The 27,966-nt window shown below is 50.4% G+C and overlaps 3 protein-coding genes and 1 pseudogene across 3 annotated transcripts; 2 read left to right on the top strand and 2 right to left on the bottom strand.

Moving 5' to 3' along the window:
* Positions 1-705: 705 nt before the first annotated feature.
* Positions 706-4,154, bottom strand: Znf524 (zinc finger protein 524). Its single transcript, XM_032894522.1, has 2 exons — positions 3,813-4,154; positions 706-1,759 (listed from the first exon to the last, which is right to left on the bottom strand). The coding sequence occupies exon 2, from the start codon at positions 1,719-1,721 to the stop codon at positions 777-779; it is 945 nt and encodes a 314-aa protein (XP_032750413.1). The 5' UTR covers positions 1,722-1,759; positions 3,813-4,154; the 3' UTR covers positions 706-776.
* Positions 4,155-4,642: 488 nt separating this feature from the next.
* Positions 4,643-11,615, top strand: Fiz1 (FLT3 interacting zinc finger 1). The gene is made up of 3 exons (XM_032894521.1): positions 4,643-4,742; positions 6,111-6,446; positions 9,433-11,615. Exons 2-3 carry the CDS (start codon positions 6,144-6,146, stop codon positions 10,621-10,623), a joined length of 1,494 nt encoding a protein of 497 aa, XP_032750412.1. The 5' UTR covers positions 4,643-4,742; positions 6,111-6,143; the 3' UTR covers positions 10,624-11,615.
* Positions 11,616-21,474: 9,859 nt separating this feature from the next.
* On the bottom strand, positions 21,475-23,161 carry LOC116893448 (annotated as a pseudogene).
* Positions 23,162-23,537: 376 nt separating this feature from the next.
* On the top strand, positions 23,538-26,731 carry Znf579 (zinc finger protein 579). The gene is made up of 2 exons (XM_032894519.1): positions 23,538-23,633; positions 24,672-26,731. The coding sequence occupies exon 2, from the start codon at positions 24,674-24,676 to the stop codon at positions 26,360-26,362; it is 1,689 nt and encodes a 562-aa protein (XP_032750410.1). The 5' UTR covers positions 23,538-23,633; positions 24,672-24,673; the 3' UTR covers positions 26,363-26,731.
* Positions 26,732-27,966: the final 1,235 nt, after the last annotated feature.

The following is a 27,966-nucleotide window of genomic DNA, read 5'->3' as shown; positions in this document are numbered from 1 at the left end:
GTTCCTACGAATGCTCACAGGTATGCCTTACTTTCTTTGTAAGCCGCTATTAAAAGATCTTTTAACAACAACAATCTTGAACTCTGCTTCATTTTAAAAGTACTTCCTGTAAGCCCCACCCTTCAGTTAAATACCATTCATTCCCTCTAACTTGCTTTCTATCAGCCAAGCCTAAACTTCTATGATTCTTAGCCCAATTTTCAGCCTCTTCTCCTAAGCTCCAATCTAAGTTTTTACTGCCCAAGTTTTGAACCTCATCTCAGCCCTGCTTCCCCTCAAACTCACACTCTTCTCTCTAAATGCTGTCGAGGTGGTAGTCATTGCTTTCCCCAACCCACACCCTTGAGCTGGCCACTCGACCCCAGGGCCTTTGGATATTCAAGGTATGTTAACCATTGAGCCCTCAACTTAGTTGTTCCTTCCAAATAGGAAGTCCTCTGGAAAAGAAACTGGGGCAAAAAGTGTCTATGTAGAATTTGTAGGAATGGAGGAGCCTTGAGTCACCTTTGCATAGCAGGTTAAATGTTTTACAGTACTTGTATGGTGGTCAGATTGGGCAAAGGCCTGTTCCAAGCCATCGGTTCTTTGGCACCATGCTAAGGAGATATGTGAGATGGGGTTCTCACCAATCATGCACACATACCATTGTCAGGCAAGGTAATGGAGGAACACTGAAAGGGACAGGCACCATGACTGAACACACACTGGAAGTCAGTAGGCAGGGATTTATTTCCACAGCCCATGCCTCCCAGAGCTTGTCAGTCCACAGGAGGGTGCTAGACGGCATCAGAACCCAGAGGTTTAGGTCCCTGCTTTTGATCCCCTTCCACGGCGGGAATACCACCAGAAACAAGGGTGTCTTGGCCTTCTTGCCCATGCCCAGCACCAGCTGAACCCCCCGCTGTACACCCAGACAGGGGAGAAGTGGAGGATATGGGCCAAGCAGGCTCCTTTCCTTCAGGACTCTCCTCCTGTACTCCTTCTTGAACAGGGACGCCCTCGTCGTCATCCCACAGTGGTTGGGGCCTTGGGTTTGGGGGGCACAGGCGCACAGGCATCCCCACAAGCTCTGGGTGTTTGCGTTTGTAATGGCGCCGGAGAGTATTGGCCTCGGTGAAGCGCACCCTGCATGAGGGACATTGGTACGGTCGCTCACCGGAGTGGATGCGGTGGTGATGTGCGAGCTCCCCTGCCTCTCGGAAGCGGCGAGGGCAGAGCACACATCGGAATGGCCGGAGGCCAGCATGGATGTTGCAATGGCGCCGCAAGTGGCTGGACCGTTTGAAGGTCTTGCCGCAATCTTTGCACACATGTGGCTTCAATTCTGAGTGCGAGATGCTGTGGCGCTCCAGGTCAGAGAGGTAGGGGAAGGCTCTCAGGCACACAGGACAGAAGTGTGGGGCCCTCTTGGAGCCAGAGCCTTGGGGCCCATCTGCTGCTGACCCTTCGGGAACTGTATAAGGAACACCCTGATCATCGATCAACAGAAGATCGCTGCTGCCACTGCTGTCCACTGCTGCTGTCAACGGGGTTTCCTGCACTGATCTGGGGGGGCGGCCCCGCTTTCGAGGGAGGGAGGACTTGAGAGTCCGATTGGAGGTGGTGGCTGCCCCTGGAGGTCGGCCTCGGCGGCCCCGGGGAACAGGAGGAAGTAAGGCCAGAGGTTTTTCTTCCTCCCCAGACAAAGTTGAAGGCAACGGGTCTGAGCTGGGGTTGTCCATTGAGCAGTGGGGAGCTTGAGTCTGGGTACTGGAGCCGGCTAAGGGAAGAGAGGGGGCGGTGTCAGTGTGGTGAGGGTCTAAGCCCCTGTGTACCCCAGTATTTTATCCCCTCTAAAGTCTTTTGACACCCACATAACAAAACAATTCTGTATGTTAATAAGACATACTGACTCCTTCCACCAAAGGGTATCCCATGACTTCCTAATCTTTCCTTTGGATGTAGACTTTCTTTCATGGTGGTTTGAATGAGAATGGCCCCTCCTAGGGTTCTATGCTTGAGTGTCTGGATCCAATAGTGGAACTGTTTGGGAAGGATTAGGAGGTGTGGCCTTGATGGAGTAGGTGTTTCACTAGGAATGAGTTTTGAGGTTTCAGTATCCCCCACCATGCCAGTCTCTCTCTCCCTCAGAGTTATGGATAAGAGATGAGCTCTTAGCTACTTTTCTAGCACCATGACAGCCTGTTGGTCACCATTCTCCCAATCAAGATGATCATGAAAAATGTAAACAAGCCTCCAATTAAAGTGCTTCCTTAATAAGTTACCATGGTCATGGCTTTTCATCACAGCAACAAGAAGACAGTAACTACAAAAAGCCTTTAAAGTCAAACAAGCCAAAAATGTAAATTAAAAAAGATCCAGTTGAGAATATGGGTCTTGAAGCAGCCCATCAACTTCTTGTCCACAAAGGTCTCAAAAGGTTCCTGCTCCCCACAGAGATGGGGAGGCATGAGGAGAGACAGGTCCTAGCCAAAAATCTATTATTTGTGAAGGATATATATGTAAGTTGCTAAGAGTCTGGGCTTTGAGTCATATACTCAGAAATCAAATGCTGAATCTGTCCCTTTCTTTGTGTGGCCTTAGCCAAGACCCTTACTTCTCTGAACTCATCTGTATCTTTTGTAAGATGGGACTCAGGGATTTTTGTTGTTTGTTGATTTTGTTTTGATCTGTTTTACCTGCTAACCCAGACATGCTGTGAACATAATACACAAAAGAGCCGGCATAGCGGCACTGGTAGTTAAGCCTCACACCAACCCTTTGAGGGAACACACTTTCAGTTGTGCAAACTGGGAAACCAAGGCATAGGAAAACCAAGTGAGTTCCTTAAGTTCTCTCTGCCAGTGACAAAACACGAACCAGTCTTACTGACCTCAGCAGCCAAGGAAATGAGAAGGACCTAGGGAGACAAGGGGTGTGTGTGTGTGTGTGTGTGTGTGTGTGTGTGTGTGTGTGTGTGTGTATACGAGGAATATTTTGAGGTCTCCAAGTCCTGGGTTTTTATCCAGTTCAGCCAATAATTAGCATGTGATTCTACAAGTGTCTTTGCCTCTGAGTCTGTTTCCTTCTCTGTAAACTCAATATACCAAGGTTGTGGGGAGAAGACAAGAATAAGGAAGCTTCAAAAATGACCTTAGTATACAGAAAGCACCCAAAAATCCAGGATTTTTCCCAGTGCCCAAAAGATCCCAAGATGGTAGGAATTGAGTGTACTTGGGGTCAAAGGCCACTACAGGTGCAGCTAGTAGCAAATGCTATGGGGGGACCTTGCACCCCTCTTTAAATTGTTTTGTGGTTTGATTTTAAGTTTTGTGTGTGGTGCTGGCTATCCAACTCAGGGTCTCATACACACAAGGCCTGAGCTACTCCCCCAAAACTTGCACCCCCTTTTAATATGCACACAGCATGAAGGTCCACACAGGAGCAACTTGACCAGGATCATATGCTTCGCACCACGAGGTAGCCTGGACAAGAAGCTGAGTTTCTAGAACATACCTATTAAGTAAGAATGTCTCTTCGACCCTCCCCCACCCACAGTCCGGTTCGACGCCTGCCTGTTAGGCGCGAGTGGCCCAGCCTGCAAGCGGGGCGGGCCCTCAGGGTGCGGTGGCCAATGAGCGGCGCGGGGACATTGGCGGCAGGGGCTGCCAGGAGGGGGTCTGCGCGCGCGAGCCCAGACCGCTCGGCGGGGCGCGAGGTCGGCGTGCGCAGGAGAGAGCAAAGAAGCAGGGAGCAGGTGCCGGGTGCGCGCTCGGGCGCGCGCACCGGGACCACCCCCTTTCCCCCCACCCGGGCCCCCCGCCTCTGGGTACCTCATTTGCATGCTGCCTGGGCTCGCGTGTGTACGCGCGCGCGCGCCGGGGGCGACGGGCCGAAGCGTGGGAAGGGGAGGGGGAGAGGGGGCCCAGCCCCTAAGCGGCGGCGGGGCGGGGGTGGCGGAGCGGGAGCTGGGCCCCGCCCCTCTGTAGGACGCCGGCGGCCCCTCCCTTCCCTCCGCCGCCAGCGCCCGCGGGGAACAAAGAGGATGCCCTGGGTCCCAAGGCCCGGACACGCCTGCAGCAAACGCGCCTGCGTACCAGTCGCCTTCGTTTACCCAGTGACTACGCGTAAAAATCCCCAACCACCTCTAAATGCCTTTCCTCCCTCAAAGCATTCCCAACCCGGTGACCCAATCAAATACAGGTACCGGATAGATGAGAAGCGGGAAATGGCTGCTAAGTGCCCCTAATTAACATGGCGCCCAGCAGCTTCAAAGCTCCATGGAGTAAAAGTAGTAAAATGGTGCTTGGTGTTTCTTAACTCTGAACAAGTTTGACCACTTGGATTTTTCTCCCTCTTCTGGCATCCTACCTAGCAGAAGTCAAAGACTAGAAAAAAGGAATCCTATCTGAACATATCTATGTTAACTCTTCGTAACCGTACCGTGGTCTACGAAATGCGCGCTGGGTGTATTGCCCTTAGTCTATATAGCGCCGCGGGTAACTTAAGCCCCGCCCCTCCCCTGCCCTCAACAAAGATGGCGCTAGCCGAGCCTCTTTAACCTCTGTGGCTGGGAATAGGAAAGGAAAAACAGAAGGGCGGGGTGGGGGCGGGAAAGAGGAGCCAAGAAGGAGGGAGAAAGGGGGATTGTCGGGAGGGGGGGGTAGTTGGGGGAGAAAAGAGCCGAGGCGGAAGTCGAGAGGCCCCTCAGGTGGAAGTGACGCTGACCTCGCTGCCCAAAATGTCGGCGCCCAGAGGGAGGTGTAAGTAATTAAACAGGAAAGCGGACAGACTTTCCGGGCCTCCCGGGGTCCTGCCTGGTCTCCAAGACCTCCGCAACGCAAAAGCAAGGTGGTCTCGCCTAGTCCACGGGCCGCCTGACCTGCCCCCGCCCTGGACGCCGGAGACTGCACCTTCTAGGGACAGGGAAAGGGGTACAAAGGGCCAGTTTTCCGGGCCTTGTTCGAAAGATCGAGCGGGGGAGGGGGGCTTGCAGCACCTCACACTGTGGGGGTGCAGGGGGCGGAGCTTATGGTGGTTGGGGCGGGGCAGAACTGGAGGAGGAGCTTGTTGAGGCGGGGCTTATAGTCGGAGAGGAGGGGTTTCAAGAAAGGGTAGAGACTGGTTAGAAAATGGAATGCAAAGTGGGGCCTAGTAAAGAGGCGTGAATCACATGCATTGGGGGAAAGGGCCTTGGTTGAAAAATTTAAGAAACTTATTTAGGTTAGTGGGAAAGTGGGGTCCAGTAAGACAAGAGAGGCCCAGAGTATGTTGTGTGAAGTTTGCCTGAGGTGTGACCTAGAGAAAAGCTCACCATGACAAGGGGGCTGATGTCCGTGTGCAATTTGGAGGCTTTTAGTAGAACCGTCAGGTTTTTATCATGAAGTTAAAAATGTTTGGAGGGAGCTTAGCTGCAAGCTAAGAAAGTAATAGGAAAGTAGAGGTGATTATAGAAAAAGTCCCAGTGAAGATCTAACTTAGAAAAGTCAAATTAACTTAGAACCATACAAGAATAAAGGAAGTAAGAGGAACTTGGTCAGACTACTCAGTTAAGCCCTATCTGTGCCTCGGCTTTCCTAAGTGCGAGGTACACCTTGCTATTAGCTCAAACCATCACTGTCTGAGGTAAGCACTGGTATACCCATTTTCATATGTAAAAAGAGTTTCTGTTTCTGAAAACTGCAGAACTAGTGTGAATTCCCTACAAGCATGAGGCGAATGTGCTCAGCCCAAACTCCTTGTTTCCATAACTTGTCTACAAAAAAAAGAGATCTGTGGAGAAATACTGAATGCTTAGGGAAGAGAGGGAGGGGCTCAAAAGGAGGCAGCCCACACCCACACCTAAGCAAGAGTAGTGGGGCCTTAATTTGTAGTGGGCAGACTTGGAGAGGATTGAGGGAGAGTCTTCAGAACACCTCTTGAAGAAAAAGTAAGGTGAATGTGGCTAGGAAGTTTAGAGAACGAAGAGGGTTTGTAAAGAGTGAGGTAGTGGTCGTGGCTTGGTGGTGGGCGTGGCTTAGCATCGCTGGGAGAGTCTTGCTGGGACCACTGTTTCTCAGCCAAAAGAGCCAAGGGAAGGGATGGCCAGTGGAGAGGTGACTCTAACCTGCTGTGTCTCTTCTGTACTCCAGAGAAAGCCCCAAGCTACTACCAGACCTCCCACCATGGATGACCCCTCGCTTCCTGTGGTTCCTGCTGCTCCAGGGCCAGCGCCATCTGCCACTGCACCTCGGGTCCCCTTTCACTGCAGCGAATGTGGCAAGAGCTTCCGTTACCGATCGGACCTGAGGCGCCATTTTGCTCGACATACAGCGCTCAAGCCCCACGCATGTCCTCGATGCGGCAAGGGCTTCAAGCATAGCTTCAACTTGGCTAACCACCTGCGCTCACACACCGGTGAGCGACCCTACCGATGTTCCGCCTGCCCTAAGGGATTCCGAGACTCCACTGGCCTGTTGCACCACCAGGTGAGTTTAGGGAGCCAAACATGGCCGACATACTGGGACTCCATTCCACTCAAGGAAAAGCAACTAGAGATGCCCCTGGCTAGGAAGTTTCTCTCTATCTCTCCTGTTGAAGCCTCTAATGCCTACCAGTATCTGCAGCCTTGTGTTTTTAATTCTCTTCCTTACCATCTAGAAAATAGGTCCATGTACACCCAACTCCTGTATTCTGCAGTGATCAGTTTTCCCTACACGGAACACAGGCCTTCAAGAGAACTCAAAGAGGCCTTCAGAAAACTTCCATTCCTTCAAATGATCAGGCACTAGGTAGAGGTTAAAGAAAGCAGCTTCTGAGAAAAGATTTCTCTAAGGAAGAAGTTGGGAAAGCAAATTAAAAAAAACAAACAAAAAACCAGGGCATAGTGATATGTTCTTATAATCCCAGTGCTTGTGAGGTAGAGGCCGGAGGATCAGGAGTTCAAGGTCATCCTCAGCTACACAGAGTTTGAGGCCAGCTTGCACTATATGACCCTGTCTCAGACAGTAAAACAGAAATTAATATATAGGAGAACATTAGATCTCTATAGACAAGAAGGCACAGTGTGTCTGATTGAGATAAGATGTCCACTTGGGAAAAGCATTTTAGGTCAGAAGACCAGCAAGTGCAAAAGCCCAGAGGTGGGAAGGCCCTGATGTGCTCACCGGCGTTCCATTATCTGTTCCAGGAGAAACAAATTAGCATTTCCCTAGGTAGGACATTAGCGCAGACCAGAAGTTCTGCTTGACAAACTAGAGGGTTTAATTGGGTTCCCTTAGCACAGGTGAGGGGTTACAGCAGCATGTGAAACATCCCACCCTCCACCCCTAAGCAGGCATCACCACCAAGCCCCATGTCATCATGGATGAATGACAATCTCGTGGAAGCTGCATAGTGGGGTCCCACTTTTAGTTATAGCTCATAAGATCACTTGCAGCTAGGGAGAATAATAGATGAAGTCCTGGGAGCTGCCTTAGCTTCCGGCTTAGGTCTGCTCAAGGAAGGAAAACAAACAAAAACAAGCAGTATCTTCATGTATGCTGCTGGGGAACCACTTGGTTGGGGCATCACACAGGGGACTATGAAGTAGTCCGTTTTACAAAGGGAAAAAGCAGGAGTGTTTACAGAGAAGAGATGGGATTTGAACTCAAGCCTGTGGGTGCCTAGAGCCCTGGCCGTTGCTGTATTCTGTGGGAATTAGTTCCTAGATGAGGTCAGACAGAGAACGTGCCAGCTGGCCTATAGAAGAGCTGTGACTGGGGAGATGGAGTCCCCTTTTATAGGTTCCTAGTCTCTTGGACAAGAAAAATTTAAAGCAGACTTAGAAACTTGAGGATATCTTACTAGAATTTGGAAGAAAAAGGCTTAAAAGGACAGCTATAAATCTTGGCAGCTTCAAGGTAGGTTGGGGGTTGGGAAAGCAGTAAGAAAGACCACCCTTTAAGTTAGTCCAAGAAAGAAGGCAAGCGGCTATATGGGAGGTGTCTCTTCAGAGTCACAGAAACTTCAGAGTGTGGGGGCAAGCATGCTGAGGGCTTGGGCTGGTATCCACAGAAGAGACAGAAAGTAGAAAAGGAACCCACAGTGGTGGCTGGCCTTTAATCGCAACACTTGGGTGGTGGGCAGACTGATCTCTGACTTGGAGGCCAGCCTGGTTTACAGTGAGTTTCACGACAGTCAAGGGTATATGGAGAAACCCTGTCTCAGAAAAAAAGAAAGAAAAGGAAGCTAGTAGAGAAGGACTAGTTAGGCCTTTTGAGTTAAGAACTCAGAATAGCATGCAGACTCAGGAAAGAGCTGTAAGCAAGGGCATCAAGGGAGAACTTCTGAAGATCGCAAAGTGTTTCACCTCATTAATGAGGTAACCATCCACCCATCTCCTTAGCTGTCTCCTGGTTAGGTCATTGACAGACCCAACTGGATTGACTCTTTTTGTTGTTGTTGTTGTTTGTTTGCTTGTTTTATTTTGTTTTGAGACAGGTTTCTGTGGAGCCCTGGCTGTCCTGGAACTAGTTCTATAGATCAGGCTAGAATCAAACTTGGAGATCCACCTGCCCCTGCCTCCTGAGTGCTGGGATTAAAAGTAAACCAGCACCACCCAGCTTGGATTAAGTCTTGGGAGATGACAACAGTATTCTGTGAGGCAGCTTTGAATTTTGTGTCTCCACCCAGAGCCCAAAATAGAATTTAGAATAGATCATTTTAAGATTTATTTACTTATTTATTATGTCTATGGGTGTTTTTCTGGCCTGTATGTCTGTACGACATTTCATTTCTGATGCTTCAGTAGCTAGGGAAAGAGAGCATTGGATTCCCTGGAACTGGAGCTACTGGATAATGTTGGCTGCCATGTGGGTGCCGGGGATAGAACCCTGATTCTCTGTTCTTTCTCTAAAATATTTTTATTCCATTTTTTTGTTCTTGTTCAGTTCATTGATTGTTTTGTGAAGGGTTTCACCTTGAATCCCTGACTGGCCTCCAGCTCACAGAATTGGCCTACCACTGTCCCCTGCCTCCCGAGTGCTGGGATTAAAGGCTTGTACTAGTCCAGCTCCACAGGGTAAGATGTGCCACAGCTCATCTTACAGGAATTAGTTCTCTCCTTCCACTATCTGGATCCCAGGGATCAAACTCCAGTCACTAGGCTTAGCTGCAAGTACCTTTACCCGCTGAGCCATGTTGCTAACCCGATTCAATTCTTCTGGCCAGGAGGAAGTAGCTTTCTTTTAACAGGCCTCGATAAAGCCCTACTACTTTTTTATTATGGTATTTTAACTTTTCATGAGGGGCACTTGGGAAACTTGCCTTGATGAGGAGGTAAGGTCCCTTCTCAATGGCCCCCATGCACCCCGATGCCTTTCTAGTAACCTAGCAGATGAGGACCAGCAATGTTTTCTAGAGCTTTGGTTCATTCTTCTGGGGTCTGTTGCAGGGCCCAGATCTTCAGCCCTTCCTTTGTGTTCTCGTTCACAGGTTGTCCACACTGGTGAGAAGCCCTACTGCTGTTTGGTCTGCGAGCTCCGCTTCTCCTCTCGCTCCAGCCTGGGCCGCCATCTCAAGCGTCAGCACCGAGGCACTCTTCCCTCTCCCCTGCAGCCTAGCCCGGGCCTGCCTCCCTTGAGCTCCCCCTGCTCAGTATGTTGCAACGTTGGTCCCTGCTCAGTTTGTGGAGGTGGAGGGTCCGGTGGAGGAGAGGGCCTGGAGGGAGCTGGAGCGACCAGCTGGGGACTGGCAGAGGCTGCAGCAGCTGCAGCGGCTTCGCTGCCCCCATTTGCATGTGGTGCCTGTGCCAGGCGTTTTGACCATGGCCGGGAGCTGGCAGCCCACTGGGCTGCGCACACTGATGTGAAGCCATTCAAGTGCCCGCGTTGTGAGCGCGACTTCAATGCACCTGCGCTGCTGGAACGCCACAAGCTCACACACGACCTGCAGGGGAGCAGTGCACCTCCAACACAGGTTTGGGCCTCGGGTGGGGCTCCAGAGGTGGCAGGAGAGGGTGACACAGTGGAGGTGGGGGCCACCCCACCAACTTGGGACGCCGGGCTGCTCCTGAGCCCTACTGGTGCAGGCGTTCCCAAACTGGAGGCACTGCTCCCCGAGGATGAGGGCGCTGGGAATGCCCAGGCTCCGGCTGCGGCAGCCGAAGCATCCTCAGAAGACACACTGTACCAGTGCGACTGCGGGACCTTCTTCGCGTCTGCCCCAGCTTTAGCCAGCCATCTAGAGGCGCACTCTGGCCCAGCCACGTACGGCTGTGGCCATTGCGGGGCGCTGTACGCAGCACTGGCCGCCCTGGAGGAGCATCGGCGTACAAGCCATGGTAAGGGCAGCGGGGAGGCAGCCCCTGACGGTGAGGGTGAGCAGGTGGCTGGAGGGCCCGGACCCGGTTCCTCCAGCCGTGGTAAGAAAATCTTTGGCTGTTCTGAGTGCGAGAAGTTGTTCCGCTCTCCTCGAGACCTGGAAAGGCATGTGCTGGTCCATACCGGGGAAAAGCCATTCCCGTGCCTGGAGTGTGGCAAGTTCTTCCGCCACGAGTGCTACCTCAAGCGTCACCGGCTGCTGCATGGCACAGAGCGGCCCTTCCCCTGCCACATCTGTGGCAAGGGCTTCATCACGCTTAGCAACCTCTCCAGGCACCTGAAGCTACACAGGGGCATGGACTGAATAACCAGGATGCCCCTGCCCACTAAGTCCAGAGCCAGTCCATGAGATGAGCCAGGCCCCTGCCTGGAAAAATGGTGCCGCCCAGAACCCACATAGGACCACAGTGAAGCATCCTTCAGCAAAGGGATCCAAGAACATAATTGTTGGGGAATTTCTCTCTGAAATCTACAGAGACTCTTGACTTTGAGACCCCTGGAATGTGGCATGTTCAAATCAGCTGGCCTCCGAGACCGGTGACGTAGTAATGAAAAACGGGTCTGCACTCACATCTCTCAGCAGATAACATGTGGGCACCTCCATGGTGTTAACCACCCACCACTCCCTGTGAGCCATCATTCCAGGTGACCTTCATTAGGGAATGGGGGTGGGGCAATATCTTGAACTCCTCCAGGATCCCCTCCAGATGATACCTGTCAGCCACTGGTGGCCCCAGAAAATTGAGTATAACCGAAATCTGCCTTCCCCCCATTTTGCTTCTTATACTGAAAGAGGACCAGGGTAGATACCCCCCACCTTCAATTAACCCACTATCAGATTAGGTCTCCCTTACTGCAGAATGGCCTGACCCTACTGGTCTCCCCCATCCTAAACACTAGATTAGACTGGCCCAAAGTCTCCCCGCTCTTTAGGTTGTACTGACCCAGATACACATACTCCTATCCACTTAGAATGGGCTGGTGTCTGGAATGGTTGTGGTCTAACCCCACTCTCCTTAGAGTAATAGGGCAGACATTCCCTTATGCTGTAGAGCGCAATCCTTTGACCACAGTTGTCCCAATCCTGTGACCTGGTGGAGGTGGTAGACATTGAGGTTTCCCTCCCCCTTGACTTGTAGTACTTTGGTCTTCCCATCACTACAACTTGACTCTTTGTTCCAACACCACAAGGGGATAGGGGAACTTGGCCAGGGGTTTCTCCCCTGTGAGCCTCAACCTGACCCCTGACCCCTCTCCCCAATGTCTCTGGGACTCCAATAAACCTCATTCAATCACTACTGTCTTGTTTTCTAATCCTGGGTTTCAGGGAGGTGGGGGCTTTCTCCTTCTTGGACATAGATTATGTCCCCTAGGGCCTAGAGAGATGGCTTAGCAGTTAAAAATGAATACTGTCCTTTCAGAGGGCCAGAGTTCAGTTCCCAGCACCCGCACCAGGCTGTTCATAACCACCTATAACTCCAGCTTCAGTATTTGCTTCTGGCTTAAGATACCCTGCCCCTCCTTGTGGATTTATAAGCAGTTAATGGTAGGGGGTGGTGATGACTCACAGGGCCCCACCCCTCCCTGAGTATAGGCATTTAATGACTAGTAGGAAAGTCACTCACTAGTGTAGCCACTGGTAAGCTGCCCACACCCCAGAAATCCCCATAGGACATGTCCCTTGGAGACCAAGCAGTCTCCTGAAGAGGCTCCATACCTTCAACTTTGACTTCTGCAGATGAATGTATATGTGAGACCCCTCATGAAACTCTATGGGACAGAGCCAGCCCACCAGAGAGAAGAGAGCCACTCATGCATGTTCCACGGCCTTCCTGTGCTGTGCCCGTGTACTCCACACTAAGCATTCTAAACACTGCATAGACCCTACAGTGACCAAGCAGAAAATGCTGGGCCCTCCTAGAGCTTATATTCCAGTGTGTGGGCAATGAGTATGGAAAGGGAGGAGGGATCAAATGGAGATGGTAATTTCATATGATGATGACCAAGACCTTTGCACCAATAAGGAAGAGTGCGGAGAGAGTGGGAGCAGCTGCCTTAGGTGCAGGCCTGTTATCCCAGCTACTTAGGAAGTTGAGGCAGGAGACTCAGAAGTCCAAGGCTAGCCTGGCTAACTTAGACCCCAACTTTGTAATAAAAGGTTGGTCTAGGAAGGGAGATAGCTCAGTCAGTGAAATGCTTCACCCACAAGCACGAGGACATGAACTCACAAAAATCCCAGGTGTGATGATACTAGAGAAGCAGATTTAGGATCCCTGAGGCTAGCCCTCTTCATGAGGTCTAGGCCAATGAGAGATCCTATCTCAAAGGACATGGACACCACTGTCAAGGATGACACCTAAAGTTGTCCTCTGGCTTCCTTCCACACACACGTGTGGCACTCCCATACATAACTGTGCACACACAAGTACATTAACATTTTTGGGGAAAAGATTGAAAAGAGCACTGGGAATGAAGATCAATAGAATACCTAGGATGACCAGTGTTGGGGCAGGGTTGTATGAGTGGTAGAGATCTTGCCTAGAATCCTCCAGTGAGGGGCTGGGGGCGTGGCTCAGTGTTAGAGCCCTGCCTAGGGTCCCCCAGTGAGGGGCAGGGACAGTGACTCAATGGTAAAGCACTTGCCTAACATGCATGTGCAATGTCCTAAATTCGGTCCCTAGTTCGTGTGTGTGTGCGCACACACACACACACACACACACACACACACACACACACACACACAGTGAGTGCCCACACACCAGCTTAGATAGAATGACTGGTGGCTCAAACAGCTTCTCTGCAGAGGCTGCATTAGCCTGGTTCTTAAATGAGGACTGGTTGGGGACACCTAGACATATACAGGAGGAGAGTGAGTCGAGGGAAGGGGAAGTTGGCTTTCACATTCTTCATCACAACCCTCCATGCAAGACGTGTGAGAGCTCTACAGTGAACAAAATAGACAATCACAACTGTCCTAGACTTTTATTTTTCAGGGTAGAATTTCTCTGTGTAGCCCTGGCTGTCCTGGAATTTACTGTATAAGACCAGGCTGGCCTCAAACTGACAGATCTGCCTGCCTCTGTCTCCCAAGTACTGGAATTAAAGCCATGCATCACCACCACCTGGCTCCTAGACATTACTTTTTTTTTTTCTTTTTCTTTTTTTCAGAGGTGGGGACCGAACCCAGGTCCTTGCGCTTGCTAGGCAAGCGCTCTACCACTGAGCTAAATCCCCAGCCCCTAGACTTTACTTTTGAGATGGTGTCTCACTATATAACTTTGGTTAGCCAAGAACTCACCATGTAGAGCAGGCTGGATTTGAACTCAGAGGGATACACTTGCCCACACCACCTGATTAATGTGGGATTAAATTAAATGTACAACAGACATGGATAAGCCACAAATACACAGAACTAGTCCTCTACATGCTACCCTCAGTATCCGTCTAAAAAGGATCCACAGGTTTCTATTTACCCTCTCACCTAGACTCTCGCAGCTCTCTCCTGACAGACTCAAGTAGCCTGCACGGGCTCCCTGACTCTCCTTGCTCCATTCAACAGGCAGAGGGCAGGAAAATGGCACGTGTGGTCCCAGCCTCTGCACTGAAAGCCTCCCTTTGCATCTTTGCACTGTCCATGATCACAGCCAAATACCCACTCTGAAGTACCTAGCTCTGTCCTAGCTCTTGACCCCTCCCATTGCCCACACACTAGAGTTCAAAGCCCACGATGGCTGGACATAATGGCACATGCCATCTCAAGGGCCCCCATGTAAAAAGCCAGGTGTGTGTGTGTGTGTGTGTGTGTGTGTGTGTGTGTGTGTGTGTGTGTGTGCGCGCGCGCATGTGTGCATACATGTGCTGATGGAGAGAACTCAGAGGTTAAGAGTACATACTACTCTTTCGGAGGACCCGAGCCAGTTCCCCACAGGCACATCAGGCAGTTCACAATCTCCTGTAAGTCCAGTTGCAGGCATCCTACAAGGGCCCCTGCATTCTCATGCATAACCAAAAACTTTAAAGGACTTGGTGTGTATGTGACAGGGTATCATGTAGCACATGTTAGACTCAAACCCTGAGGAAAACCCTGAGCTCTCTGTTCTGCCGACACTTCCCGAACGCTGAGGTAACAGGCTTATGCCACATGCCTGGTGGACAACAATTGTCTACAAAACTCAGAGAGCTAGTTGGAAGGGTAAACATAGGAGGAGACATCTAGGAAACGTCTGTGATTGTTGGTAGCTAAGAATTCCCTATATCTTAATCTGGGGATCATTCATGCATGCATGCATTCACTACTGTGTCTCTGGTGTGTGCACTTGTGTGTGTGTGCACATGTTCATGCAGGTGTGTGTGTGTGTGTGTGTGTGTGTGTTTGCACATGTGCGTGCACACCTGTGGAGACTAGAGGTTAACTTGAGGTGTCTTTTTCAATTACTTTTCACCTTGTTTCATTTTTTTATTAGTGCGTGTGTGCTTGTGTGTGCACTTGTGCATGTGCCATAGCATAAGTATAGCAGACAGAGGGCAAATTTCAGAAGTTCTTTCTTTCCTACCATATGGATCTCAGGGATCAAATTTGGGTCACTAGGCTAACAGATAGCCCCTTCATCTGCTATGCCATCTCACCGTCCCCCACATACCTTATTTTTTGGGACAGTCTTTCTCTGAATCTGAAACTTCTTTTTGGCTAAGCTAGCTGGCTGGCTAGTGAGCTTCAGGTGCCTGCCTGTCTTTGTAAAGCCCAACTGACTCCATTTTTGAAGACACTCCTTTTTGAGCAAGACCAGGGGGCTAAACTCTAATTCCAGGAAGAAAATCAGAGGGTCCTCCTGAACAAGCACCCTATGGCAACCCAGACTCCTTAGTAACAGCCAGTCAGGCTACAATAGCAGGATCAAGGTACATATAGATAGCTTAAGTCATCCTGCAGAGAATAGATAACTCAGCCATCCTGTTCGTCGGGTGGTTTTGTCTCCATGTTCGGTTCCTACAGAGTACGCCAGAAGTGTAGTTTTGTTCTTTTTTTTAAAAGATTTCTTTATTTAATGTATATGAGTACCCTGTAGCTGTCTTCAGACACACCGGAAGAGGGTATCAGATCCCATTACATACGGTTATGAGATACCATGCTGGGAATTGAACTCAGAACCTCTGGAAGAGCAGTCGATGCTCTTAACCATTGAGCCATCTCTCTAGAAATGTAGTTTTTTGGGAGTTTTTTCTTTCTTTCTTTCTTTTTTTTCGGAGCTGGGGACCGAACCCAGGGCCTTGCGCTTGTTAGGCAAGCGCTCTACCACTGAGCTAAATCCCCAACCCCTCTTTCTTTCTTTCTTGGTTGGTTGGTTGGTCTTGTTTGTATTTTACAGTGCAAGATGGAACCAGGGCCTTGGGCAAGGCAAGGATTCTATCACCCTGCTTGGGTTCCTTTAAAAACAGTTTTGCTCAACTGTTCATTTACACCATGCACCTTTTAAAAAAAAGATTTATTGGGGGTTGGGGATTTAGCTCAGCGGTAGAACGCTGGGTTCGGTCCCCAGCTCAAAAAAAAAAAAGATTTATTGTCCCCGCCAGCGGGGACCCAGTTATTCATGGTCCCAAAGGGGCGCTACCCTTGGACCTAATGGGGGGCAAGAGAAGAAGGAGACCAAGCAAAAGTTCTGTTGTCAAGGACTCGTTTATTGAGAGAAATGTACAGCATTTAAAGCTCTGAGGCAGGAATAGAAGCGGGAACCGAAGCTTAGGGTGGGGGAGTTTGGGAAGTGCCCAAGGATATAAGGTGAATCACTACACTACAAGATGTCCTCCTATAACAAAGAGGCAACAGTCTTCCGGGGACATGTTCTTTGAAAAGGTCGAACCCTTCTCAGGAATCTGCTCAGGGACATCCGGTGTTTTGCTCAGGCTGAAACATCCTGTCATTACTCCCAGGGTCTTCCTGGGAGAGGCTTTAGTTCAACAATCTCATGTCTGTATGGCAGTCATTTCAAGGTTGAACCTCTGTGGCCATGCAGCCCAGAGTCATGTAGCCACCTTGAGCTAAACAGTCACAAAACAGCCAGGCCCAAATCCAATATGGCTCACTACAATTTATTTATTATATATGAGTACACTGTAGCTGTCTTCAGACGCACCAGAAAAGGGCATCAGATCCCATTACAGATGGTTGTGAGCCACCATGTAGTTGCTGGTAATTGAACTCAGGACCTCTGGAAGAGCAGTCAGTGCTCTTAACCACTGAGCCATCTCTCCAGCTCCACCATGCACTTTTTAATCTGTATATCTTATACATCACAAGGAAGAAAGTTGAGACAGATATTGGGGGGGTGACTTTTTTTGGCCAAGACTAACAGTTGCCAATCTGAAAAAAATCCCATCCCTTGGGATCAAAGTCATTCCCCAGAGATGCTAGACCTTATTGGAATTCTCAATGTTGGGGCCACAGAGATGGCTTGGTGGTAAAGGCGCTTGCTGCCAAACCGACACCTGAGTTCAGTCCCTGTGACCCACATGGTGAAAAGGAAGAAAAGATTTTTGCCCTTTGATCTCCACAGGTGCAACATGGTACATGCATGCTACCCAGATAGATAGATAGGTAGGTAGGTAGGTAGATAGATAGATAGATAGATAGATAGATAGATAGATAGATAGATAGATAGACAGATAGACAGACAGACAGACAGACAGACAGACAGACACTCAAAAATGTAAAAACGAAGAGGTATTTTGTAGGGCCTAGAGAGACAGCTTAAAGGTTAAGAGCACTTGCTGCTTTTGCAGAGGATCAGAGTTCGAGTACACATGGTGGCTCACGACCATCTGGTGTAACTTCTTTTCCAGGGGATATCACACCCTCTTCTGCCTCTCGCGGAAAACAGGCACACACGTAGTGCACAGACATACATGTAGGCAAAGCATCTATATGCATTAAATAAATAAGTTTAATATTTTATTTAATATATAATACATTACATACATAATACATAATACATACATACATACATACATACATACATACATACATACAGTATTCTTCACTTAGCAATAGAGATCCAGAGACAAGGCTTACTCATCCTGAATAAAATAAATCTTAGGGCATATGCTATCCTAAATCTATAAAGCAGCGATTGAGAGGTAGAGGCAGGAGTATCTATCCAGAGTTCAAGTGCATCTGGGCTAAATGAGACCCTTTATCAAAAAAATAGAACCAAACATTTGAGTTGGAGAAACGAGGCCTGTCCCCTGGGTACAAGCACTGCCCCCTGAAGACAAGGTGGGTCATGAGAGAAGGATGCGGAACAGAGTGAACACCATGGAAAGGTGCCAGAGTTGTCATAGAGACAGAACTACCTGTGGCTGGGGGATGATGAATGGGAGCCGCCCACCTCACCTCCACCACATATTTTCCTGCTCAGGAAGACAGTGATGAAAGAGATTGATCCACTTCCTGAATGGTAGCACAGGCTTGTAATGCCAGACAGCACTGGAGAACTTGAGGCAGGAGGATCATTGTGAGTCTCAGACAGGCCCAGGATGCATAGCAAGACTCTGTTTAAAAACAGAACAAAATCTGACCACCAACAATACAACTCACAAAATCTGAGAGGAAGAAAAAAAAACATGCAATTCCCAAGTACAGAGACATCCCAGAGCTGGTCACCAAACCTGCCTCCCTGAGGCCAAGTTTACAGCTACTGTTATGGAGGAAAGAAAGGAGCCTCTACCTCTCTAAAGCAGTAATTACTGTAGGAAAAGGCTCGCTTTGAGGCAGAGCTCTTGTTGACCAACCTGAAAGCTCACCAGACTTCTGTCTCTCCCCCCATCTGACTTCAGCACCCACTCCTCACCGTTCTAGGTCCCAAAGTCATAGTTCCCTTTCTTCTGATAAGGTTTCAGGTTGACCTATTTCATGTCCTCCTGCCTCCACGTCTCCAGGGCTGGGTTTGAGCCACCAAGCTTGGTTCATGCTTGGATCAACCTGCAAGCTAGACAGGTTCTCTACCAACTGAGCTACGTCACCAGCCCTGCTCCTCCCCCAAATGCATGATGCTAGAAGCAGTGCAGCGAAACTTGCCTTCATGGAGTTTCTATAAAACCCAGAGGGAGATGGCCAACCCAGGTAATTCACCAATAGTCTAAGGTATTTTTTTTTTTTTTTTTTTCTTTTTTTTTTTTTTTTTTTTTTCCGAGCTGGGGACCAACCCAGGGCCTTATGCTTAGGCAAGCGCCTACCACTGAGCTAAATCCCCAACCCCTAGTCTAAGGTTTGTTTGAGGAAGTGCAACGTTGAAAAACAAGGGTCATGTTGACCAGATGGCTCATCAGGTAAAGGTGCCTGCTGCCAAGCCTGGTGACCGGAGTTCAATCCTTGGGACCGACGTGGTCAAAAGGGAGAACTGGGGGTTGAGGATTTAGCTCAGTGGTAGAGCGCTGCCTAGCAAGCTCAAAGGCCCCTGGGTTCAGTCCCCATCTCCAAAAAAAAAAAAAAAAAAAAAAAAAAAAAAAAAAAGAAAGAAAGAAAGAAAAAAAGAAAAGAAAAGACGGAGAACTGTTCCTGAGAACAGTCTTCAAACTTCCACATGCATGCCTTAGCACAGACACATACTCCGCCCCCAGCACAAATATAACCAATGCATAAAATGTAACAAAAGTATTTTTAAAGAAGAAAATTGGGCAGTAGAGATGGCGTGGCAGTTAAGAGCTCTTACTGCACCAACATTTCCAGGGAGATTTGACACCCTCTTCTGGCCTTCTTGTGCACCGCACAAATGTGCACACACTCCAACTCACACATAAATAAAAATAAAATATCAAAAGAATAATGGCAATTTATTTATTTATTTATTTTATGAACATGAGTACACGGTAGCTGTCTTCAGACACACCAAAAGAGGGCATCAGTGCTCATTACAGATGGTCATGAGCCACCATGTGGTTGCTGGGAATTGAACTCCAGACCTCTGGAAGAGCAGTCAGTGCTCTTATCCACTGAGTCATCTCTCTAGTCTTATTTATTTATTTATTTATTTATTTATTTATTTATTTATTTATAGAAAGAAAACTGAGGACCGTTTTAGTTAGCATGCACCAGACATACGTCTCTGGGGATGCCTGAGGCAAGGAAACCCTTACAGAATTAAGTTCAAAGGAAGGGCATTACAGATAAAGGAAGCAGGAGGTGGAAATTAAGTGAGGAAATATTGGGCCTGGTAGCATTTTGGACATTGAGAAAGGAGGATCACACGTTTGAGGCCAATCCGGGCTATATAGTTAGAATCTGAACTTCATTGACCCCAATGAGGTGTGGCTGGACCAACAAGACCTGTCGGATGTAAAGGTACTTGTTGCCAATCGGGGCGACCTGAGCTTCATGTCTGGAATCCACAGGGTGGAAGGAGAGAACCGACTCCCACAGGTCGTTCTCTCATCCCTGCGGGCAAGCACAAACGCTTTTGTTTGTCTGCCTTTATTTCGTTTATTTAAGTGAGGAGCTGTAATTTGAGGGACTGGATTCTAGGCTGGAAGGAGAAAAGCTGGTGAGTTGATTGTATCTCTGTAGTGGGTAACCCGGCTGAGTCACAATGACCCAGCCACCTCTCACCTGGACCAGAGCAGCCTTACAACCCTGGCCTACAGCTCCACCTTACACATACCCCGCCCCCGCATCCCCGCTCCGCCCCCGCCCCCGCCCCCCACCCCCCACCTCCACCCTCCGCCTCAGTGCAGGTTCCTCAGGAATGTTTCTAAATCATAATCGGATCATATGACTCTCCTGTTTAAAACCTTCTCAATGGCTCCTCAGTGCTCTCTGAATGATTGCAGGCTCAGCTGGCCACAGACCTTGCACGGGACTGAGGCTTCTCTCTGACAAGCTGGCCACCATGGATGCCCCAATCCAAGACTGCAGATGCCACCCCCAAGTAACAACGCCCTTGTTCTCTTCTGTTTGGAATTCTTCCTGTTTGCCCATTTCTAAATTTGTTATTTTTCCTCCTTTCCTCCCCTCCCCTCTTTTGTTGTTGTTTGCTCATTTATTTATTTAAGACTAGGGCTCACCACATAGTCCAGTCAGGCCTCGAACTCCTTGAATCTTGATAGTGTGGAATTTTACTCAGTCTCCACCTCCTAATGAGGGGCTCACAGGTATGCACAACCATGCCTTGCCCCTCTTAAAAAAGAATTTATTTTTTTAAAGATTTATTTATTATACATGAGTGCACTGTAGCTGTCTTCAGACACACGAGAAGAGGGCATCAGATCCCATTACAGATGGTTGTGAGCCACCATGTGGGTGCTGGGATTTGAACTCAGGACCTCTGGAAGAGCTCTTAACTGCTGAGCCATCTCTCCAGCCCAAGAATTTATTTTTATCTTACGTGTTTTGCCTGCCTGCCTTTTTGTATGTGCACCTCATGTTGGCTTAGCTCTGTAAGCCAGAAGAGGGTGGCAGGTCTCCTTGGAATTGGAGTGTTATACAGGGATTGTAAGCTGCTATGTGGGTACTGGGAACCCAATCCAGGTCCTCAACAAGTGCAGTCCACTGATGGCACTTTTAACCTCAGAGCCGTCCTGTCAAGTCTCCAAGCTGCAGGTAGGGGCACACGCAGAGACTTACTTAGCACAGGCGGCTTTTGTGTTGTTCTCTTCCATGCGATCACTTGGAGAACCTCCGCGTTCCCACACAGTAAGCTCCTTCTTTGGTTGGTTTGTTTGTTCGTTTTTTCTTCAGGACATAAAAGATTCCTCTCAGTCATGATTTTTCCCTCCAATCTGTAACTGAGATTTTCAGCCATTCATAGTGATTTCCAAGACTGCAGTAGTGGACTAGTCAGAGAGCTCAGTCAATTCAGGCACTCGTCCCCAAGCCTGATGTCCTGAGTCTGATTCCAGGACAGGACCCACATCACAGAAGGAGAGAACTGAACTCTGAAAGTTGTCCTCTGACCTCCATACATGCACCGTGGTGTGCGTGCACCTCACACAAACAATAAACAAACATATTCATAAACGATAAATGTAATAGAATTTAACTTCATTTGATTTACTTTTATTTATTTGGCAGTATGCCCCTCTGTGTGTATATGCTCAAAACACAGAAGAAGGTGCTGGAAATGAAGGTAACAGGGGTGGGGGGTAAGCCCTTGACTGGTACTTGAACTTTTTTTTTTTTTTTGCTTCTCAGACATATTTATTAATGCCACATTGTAAACAGTACTTAGGTAACTGTACAGTGATGTTCCATGTTCCCATCTACACAGCTTGCTTAAGTTCAGCCGATGTATCCATCCCGAGTGGGCTCGGGGAGCAGTTAGTGATGGCCATGGGCATGCGCAGGACTGGAGCCTTTCAGAGCTTTACTTCTTTTATCAGCACTCCTGATTTTATAAACGATGAGGGACATCAACCCCACTCCTACCCAAATCTCCTGGTAAACCTGGGTCTAGTAGGGTCTCATGGGGACCCAGACTTTTTTTTTAAGATTTATTTATTCATTTATTATATATAAGTACACTGTAGCTGTCTTCAGACACACCAGAAGAGGGAATCAGATCTGTTTACAGATGGTTGTGAGCCACCATGTGGTTGCTGGGATTTGAACTCAGGACCTCTGGAAGAGCAGTCGGGTGCTCTTAACCACTGAGCCATCTCTCCAGCCCCCGGACCCAGACCTTCTTAATAAAGCTTTGAAGCATCTCAGTGGGATCAAGGCCACAGCAGATTCCGGGACAGAATGGGAAAAGAGCAGCAAACACTCTTAACCACTGAGCCATCCCTTCAGCCCTGTCCATTTGTAGTTATTTGTTTAATGTGTGCATGTGTGTGGGTGTTTGTGTGTGTGTATATGTGTGCATGTACATTTGTGTTTCTGTGTATGTATGTGTGTTGTATGTATGGGTGTGTGTGTTGGTACATATGTGAATGTGTGTTTATGTATATGTGTGTGTGTGTGTGTGTGTGTGTGTGTATGTGTGTGTGCAGACACAAAGGTGTAGAAGTCAGAGGCCCATCCACAAGAATTGATTTGGTTATCTCTTTCTACTCTGTGGGTCCTGGGTAGCTAACTCAGGTCATCAGCCATGAACCAGGTGCCTTTGCTCTGAGCCAATCTTGCCTGCCCAAAATACCTACATTGAATTTTTTTAAAAAGGAAAAGAAAGCTGCAGCAAAGAACCTGGCACAGTATAATATTGCATGTTTCTGGTTTCTTGAGGGTGAATTCCTGGAATTGCTAGCATGTTAAAGCTTTCCAAAACTCTACTCAACGCAGACATGTACAAAAGGAACTATTTACCCAGCCTCTTGCCAACAATATTTGCATGAAGTTAACCCTAAAGAAAAGCAACAGTGCAATACAGGCAGAGTCCTGCAACGGACCTTTATCTCCATCACATACACTTTGAGAGGGGGCCAGGTTGATCCTATCCAGCAGGCTGAAACATTAAAGCTCCAGGTTCCATAAAACGTGGTTGCCGAGGAAGACTAGAGGAATGGCGTTCACTCCCCTTGAAAGGCAGTTCACTATCCCTGCATTCCCACAGTACTTTGCCCAAAATAGAGCTTTCTTCGCCACACCATTGGTGACTGACTCTTGTCCGTCTCTTTTCATCATACTATGAATTTTGCCTTTATCGATCCAGCACCAAGGACAGAGCCAGACCACAGTAGGTACTCTGATAAAAGTGGTCGAGTTGTGATCCTGGGGCTTACCATAAAGGGGGAAACTGAGGCTCGGAGAAGAGAGAATTGCTTGCCCAGGCAACCAAGGGACGGTGGGAGTCAGGCTCTATCATAGAGGGTGGTTACACTTTCAAGCCTGTATCACTTACTGCTTCGTTCATCTCCATCTTTGCCTTCTTGACCCAGCAGCCCAGCACAGTGCCTGGCACCGGCAGGACTTGATAAATGCCTGTTTGTTGAAAGAATGAATGAATATGTGTTATCTGTTGGGAAATGGAGGAGGGGTGGCAAGCTGGATCCAAAGTCCCAGGCTTGTAGCCCCCTCCTCCTCTGAGGGTCCAAAAGACAAGCCTTCAGCCCCTTCCCCTCCCGAGATCCAGGAGCCGCACCGCCCTCCTTCTCTGCCCCCCAAGGTCCCTGGCCCTCCGCTTCCGGCTTCTCAGCCAGTCTTTCCTCTTCTAGCCTCCGACCAAGCGCCGTGTTTCCGGGGGGAAGACTTAGGCTGTAACACGGAGCCCAGCCTCCTTCTCCACCCCTACCCCCCCCCATCACCACCACGCTCAACCCCCTCCCTCCCTGCCACCACTGTCCGCGATCGCCCGGCAGCAGGGAAGGAAGAAAGGAGCGCAGGAGGCGGAGGTAAGACTGGCTCCCAGAGACTGGGGCGAGCCCTGGGCCCTGAGCAAGCCCTCGACACGCTGCCCTAGTTCTGCAGATCATACCTACCCGGAACAGATAGACCCCTCTTGGACCTAGAGCCCCCGACAGCCGGCAGGATCCACGCCCTCCCCCGACACCACGCCCGGCCACAGCCTTCTTCTCTCTGGGGATTTTCTGCAGCCCAGCTCCCAGTCCCCTCCTCCCCCTTGTCTTGTGAGTCAGGGCCCCCTACCCAGCTCCTTCCTTCACCGGGACTCAGAGGCTGCGTCTACCTGCAAGAGTCTAGTTCGCCTATCTTGTTCTGAGACCCAGGAGTTCTACCCTTCAGTCTTCCTGCCTGAGACCCAGGAATTCAGGAATCAGCTCTTCTTCAAACCCAGACCCAGGAGCCCAGCCCTCTTCCCTCAGACCCAGGAATCCAGAGCCTAGGCCTCCTCCCTCAGACCCAGGACCCCATACCCCAGCCCCTCCTCCCTCAGACCCAGGAGCTTTAAACCCGGCTACTCCCTGGTCCTCCCAGCCCCTGACTTCTGGACACACACACTTTTTATTTACAGAGCCTCTTGACTTTGAATCCCACCCTACTTGGGCCTCAAGGGTGGACTGGTTCCCAGCCCCTCCAAGAATGTTCAAACCCCCGGGCACTAGAGCAAAATCAGTTGGCTGACTTTGTCTCCCTGTGTCTCCTCTGTATTTGTCTTGTTCTGTCTTCCTGCCCATTCCCACCTCTGGTATCTATGTTCTCTTTCTCTCTATCTCTCTCCTTTGTGTTTCTCCTGGACTTTGTCCCCCTTTGCTACTTCTCCACAACTCTCTCCTCTCCTTTTCTGTCTCTATCCCCTTCTGACCTATATCTGTCTCTTCACCACCTTCCTCTCCCGCCTCTCATCTGTCTCCTCTTCTGCACTGTGGACTGTGGGTCTATTCTCCTGTACCTCTGCTCTGCTCTCCTCTTCACCTCACCCCACATCTTTCATCTCTTCTCCCCACCCCTGCCTATCCCCCTTTTCCCCACAGGCATGGATCCACAGCCCCCTCCACCTGCCCAGGGCAGCCCACCTCACCGTGACCGTGGCCGAGGCCGAGGCCGTGGCCGTGGCCGTGGCCGAGGCCGTGGTCGTGGAAGAGGGGGTGCAGGAGCCCCTAGGGCACCTCTGCCCTGCCCCACCTGTGGTCGCCTCTTCCGCTTCCCTTACTACCTGTCTCGACACCGGCTGAGCCACTCGGGCCTCCGGCCCCATGCCTGCCCCCTATGTCCCAAAGCTTTCCGCAGGCCTGCCCACCTTTCCCGCCACCTTCGTGGCCACGGGCCTCAGCCTCCTCTGCGCTGCGCTGCCTGCCCACGCACCTTCCCGGAGCCGGCCCAGCTCAGGCGCCACCTGGCCCAGGAGCACGCAGGTGGTGAGATGGACCTGACAACGCAGAGGGCAGTGAAGGAGGAGCCCGAGGCCAGTTGGGGTCCGCAGGACGAGGGCGTGGAGCAGCCCGCCACGGTAGTGGTGGCCGGGGTTGCAGAGGAGGCGACCGCACAGTGGCCCGCGGGGGACCCGGCTTCCGTGGCTGCCCCCACGAGTACCGATCCTCGGGAATCGGAAGCTGAGGAGGCCGAGGCCGGGGCTGCGGAGCTAAGGGCAGAGTTGGCACTGGCTGCGGGGCGACAGGAGGAGAAACAGGTCCTCCTCCAGGCCGACTGGACGCTGCTGTGTCTCCGCTGTCGCGAAGCCTTCGCCACCAAGGGGGAGCTCAAAGCCCACCCGTGTCTGCGCCCTGAGGGCGAACAGGAAGGCGAAGGAGGACCCCCGCCCCGCCCCAAGCGACACCAGTGTTCCATCTGTCTCAAGGCTTTCGCCAGGCCCTGGTCCCTGTCCCGTCACCGGCTAGTCCACTCCACCGATCGGCCTTTTGTGTGTCCAGACTGCGGCCTGGCCTTCCGCCTGGCCTCCTACCTCCGCCAGCACCGCCGCGTCCATGGCCCTCTCAGCCTGCTGGCCCCACTACCCGGGGCCAGCAAGAAGGACGACAAGGCCTCAGGTGGACGGAACTCAGGGAAAGGGCCAGAGGGGGTTGAAGGGGCAGAATGTGGAGGTGCATCAGAAGGGGGCGAAGGCGGGCAGAATGGGGGAGATGCCACCCCAGCCCGGCCTCCGGCGGGGGAGCCACGTTTCTGGTGTCCTGAGTGTGGCAAAGGTTTCCGACGCCGGGCACACCTACGCCAGCACGGGGTCACCCACTCTGGGGCACGCCCTTTTCAGTGCGTGCGTTGCCAGCGGGAGTTCAAGCGACTGGCAGACCTGGCCCGTCACGCTCAAGTCCATGCCGGGGGTCCCGCCCCGCATCCGTGCCCGCGATGCCCACGCCGTTTCTCCCGCGCCTACAGCCTCCTACGCCACCAACGCTGCCACCGCGCAGAGCTGGAACGGGCAGAGCTGGAGAGGGCTGCAGCGCTGCAGGCACTCCAGACCCAGGCCATACAGTCGCCTCAGCCTCCACAGCCGTTTAAGCAGGAGGCAGAAGGGCTCCCTCTGCCCATCGCCCACATCAAGGAAGAGCCTCCCTCACCTGGCACCCCACCTCAGTCCCCGCCGGCTCCTCCCGTCTTTCTCAGCGCCTCCTGTTTTGACAGCCAAGACCATTCAGCCTTCGAGATGGAGGATGAGGAGGTGGACAGCAAGGCCCACCTATGTGGATTGGGAGACCTGGCCTCCTGACCCACACATCCACCTTCCACCCTCCGAATTGAGCTCCCGGTTTGCAGTAAGGAAGAGGGAAACTGAAGGAGAGGAGCTTCCTCTGCCTCCCCTGAGCCCTGGGTCATTCACCTTCTCCTTTACCCACCCCTAGACCCCTGATGCTGGTTAGGAACCTCTCACCCCGACACATGTCTTAAGTAAGGCAGGACAAGGCAGAGGACATTTGGCCAGAAGGATAAAGACTGCTGGGTTTGTCCCAGCCTGCCAATCCCTATTATACACACTGGACACCATCACCTCTTTGGAACTGCCAGACCCTGGGGTTTCCCAGTGCAAAAGGTCTGCCCCTGTTGCTCTGTCTCTGTGAATAAATGTGAGTTCGTGCAACCCACGAGTGAGGCTGTCTGTGGGGGTCGGGTGAGTCAGGATTTACCATGCTTGGGTTCAGAATGAAGTCGTTCATGCACCAGATCCCAGGGGGATGTCCGACATCAATAACGAAAGAAGTCTGTGGACCCTGGACTCAGAAGAGAGACTGTACTAGGACAGCACCATGATGGCCGGGCTCAGGAATCCCTGCATGCAGTTTTAGCCTATCAGCATGGTATGCACTGTTTGCATTTGTAGGGCAGATTTCTAGGCACAGAATTACTACTGTATGTGGGAAGTCTGCAACACCCTTTCTGAAAAGGCGTTTCCCAAAATTCCCATTGCAACCATAAAGGTGCCAATAGACTCCATTTTCCTGAGGGAAAACCAAGTACCAGATACGATCCGTGTTGGGTGTGGGGATCCATAACTGTAATCCCAGCCCTTAGGGAGTGGAGTCAAAGCAAGGATGTTAACTGACAGCAACAAGTGACACAGCCAGATGTGGCCCTGGGCACTGTGGCTCCATAGCCCTGTGCTCTCAGCCCTAGTCTGTGATTTATCCTTATCTCCTTTCTCCCTTCATTCATGCTGGGATGCCTCCCGGATTGTGCTGGGCTTTGTCCTGGGTGCTTTTCATTTTTCTGTTGAGAAAACGCAGTCCCTTCTCAATCTGTGGCTTTCACTCTAGTGGGAGGACATGGACAAGGAGATGGAGCGACTGAGTAATCCTAAAGCTTCTTAGGGGCCAGTGTGGTGGTTCAGTAGGTAAAGGCACTTACAGCTGAGTTTGAGGAACTGAGTTCAATACCAGTGACCCAAATGGTGGAAGGAGGAAAACAACTCCTACAAGTTGTCCTCTGACCTCCACATGCTAACAGTGGTGCGTGTGCACGCATGCACTTATACGCTCTCACATACATACATACATACATACATACACACACGCACACAAAATAAATGTAAGAAAGCATTTTATTAGGGGGTAGGTGGAGAAAGATGGTACAGGACAAGGTGGGTAGGAAGTACAGGCCCATAGAAGCAGGATCACTGGGAATGTGACACCAGTACACCACCCATTGAGCTCTCCAGATACCCATCATCTACCTGTTATTCATCCACCCATCTATTATCTGTTACCTATCCATTTGTGATTGTTAGTCTTTTATTCATCATTCATCCATCCATTCGTCCATCATCCTTCATCCCTCTGTCATCTATTGACATCCACCCATTACCCATCCATTCATTAT

This window comes from Rattus rattus, chromosome 2 (genome assembly GCF_011064425.1).
Source record: "Rattus rattus isolate New Zealand chromosome 2, Rrattus_CSIRO_v1, whole genome shotgun sequence".
Taxonomy (NCBI): domain Eukaryota; kingdom Metazoa; phylum Chordata; class Mammalia; order Rodentia; family Muridae; genus Rattus; species Rattus rattus.
This window is presented reverse-complemented; position numbering and strand designations above follow the sequence as displayed.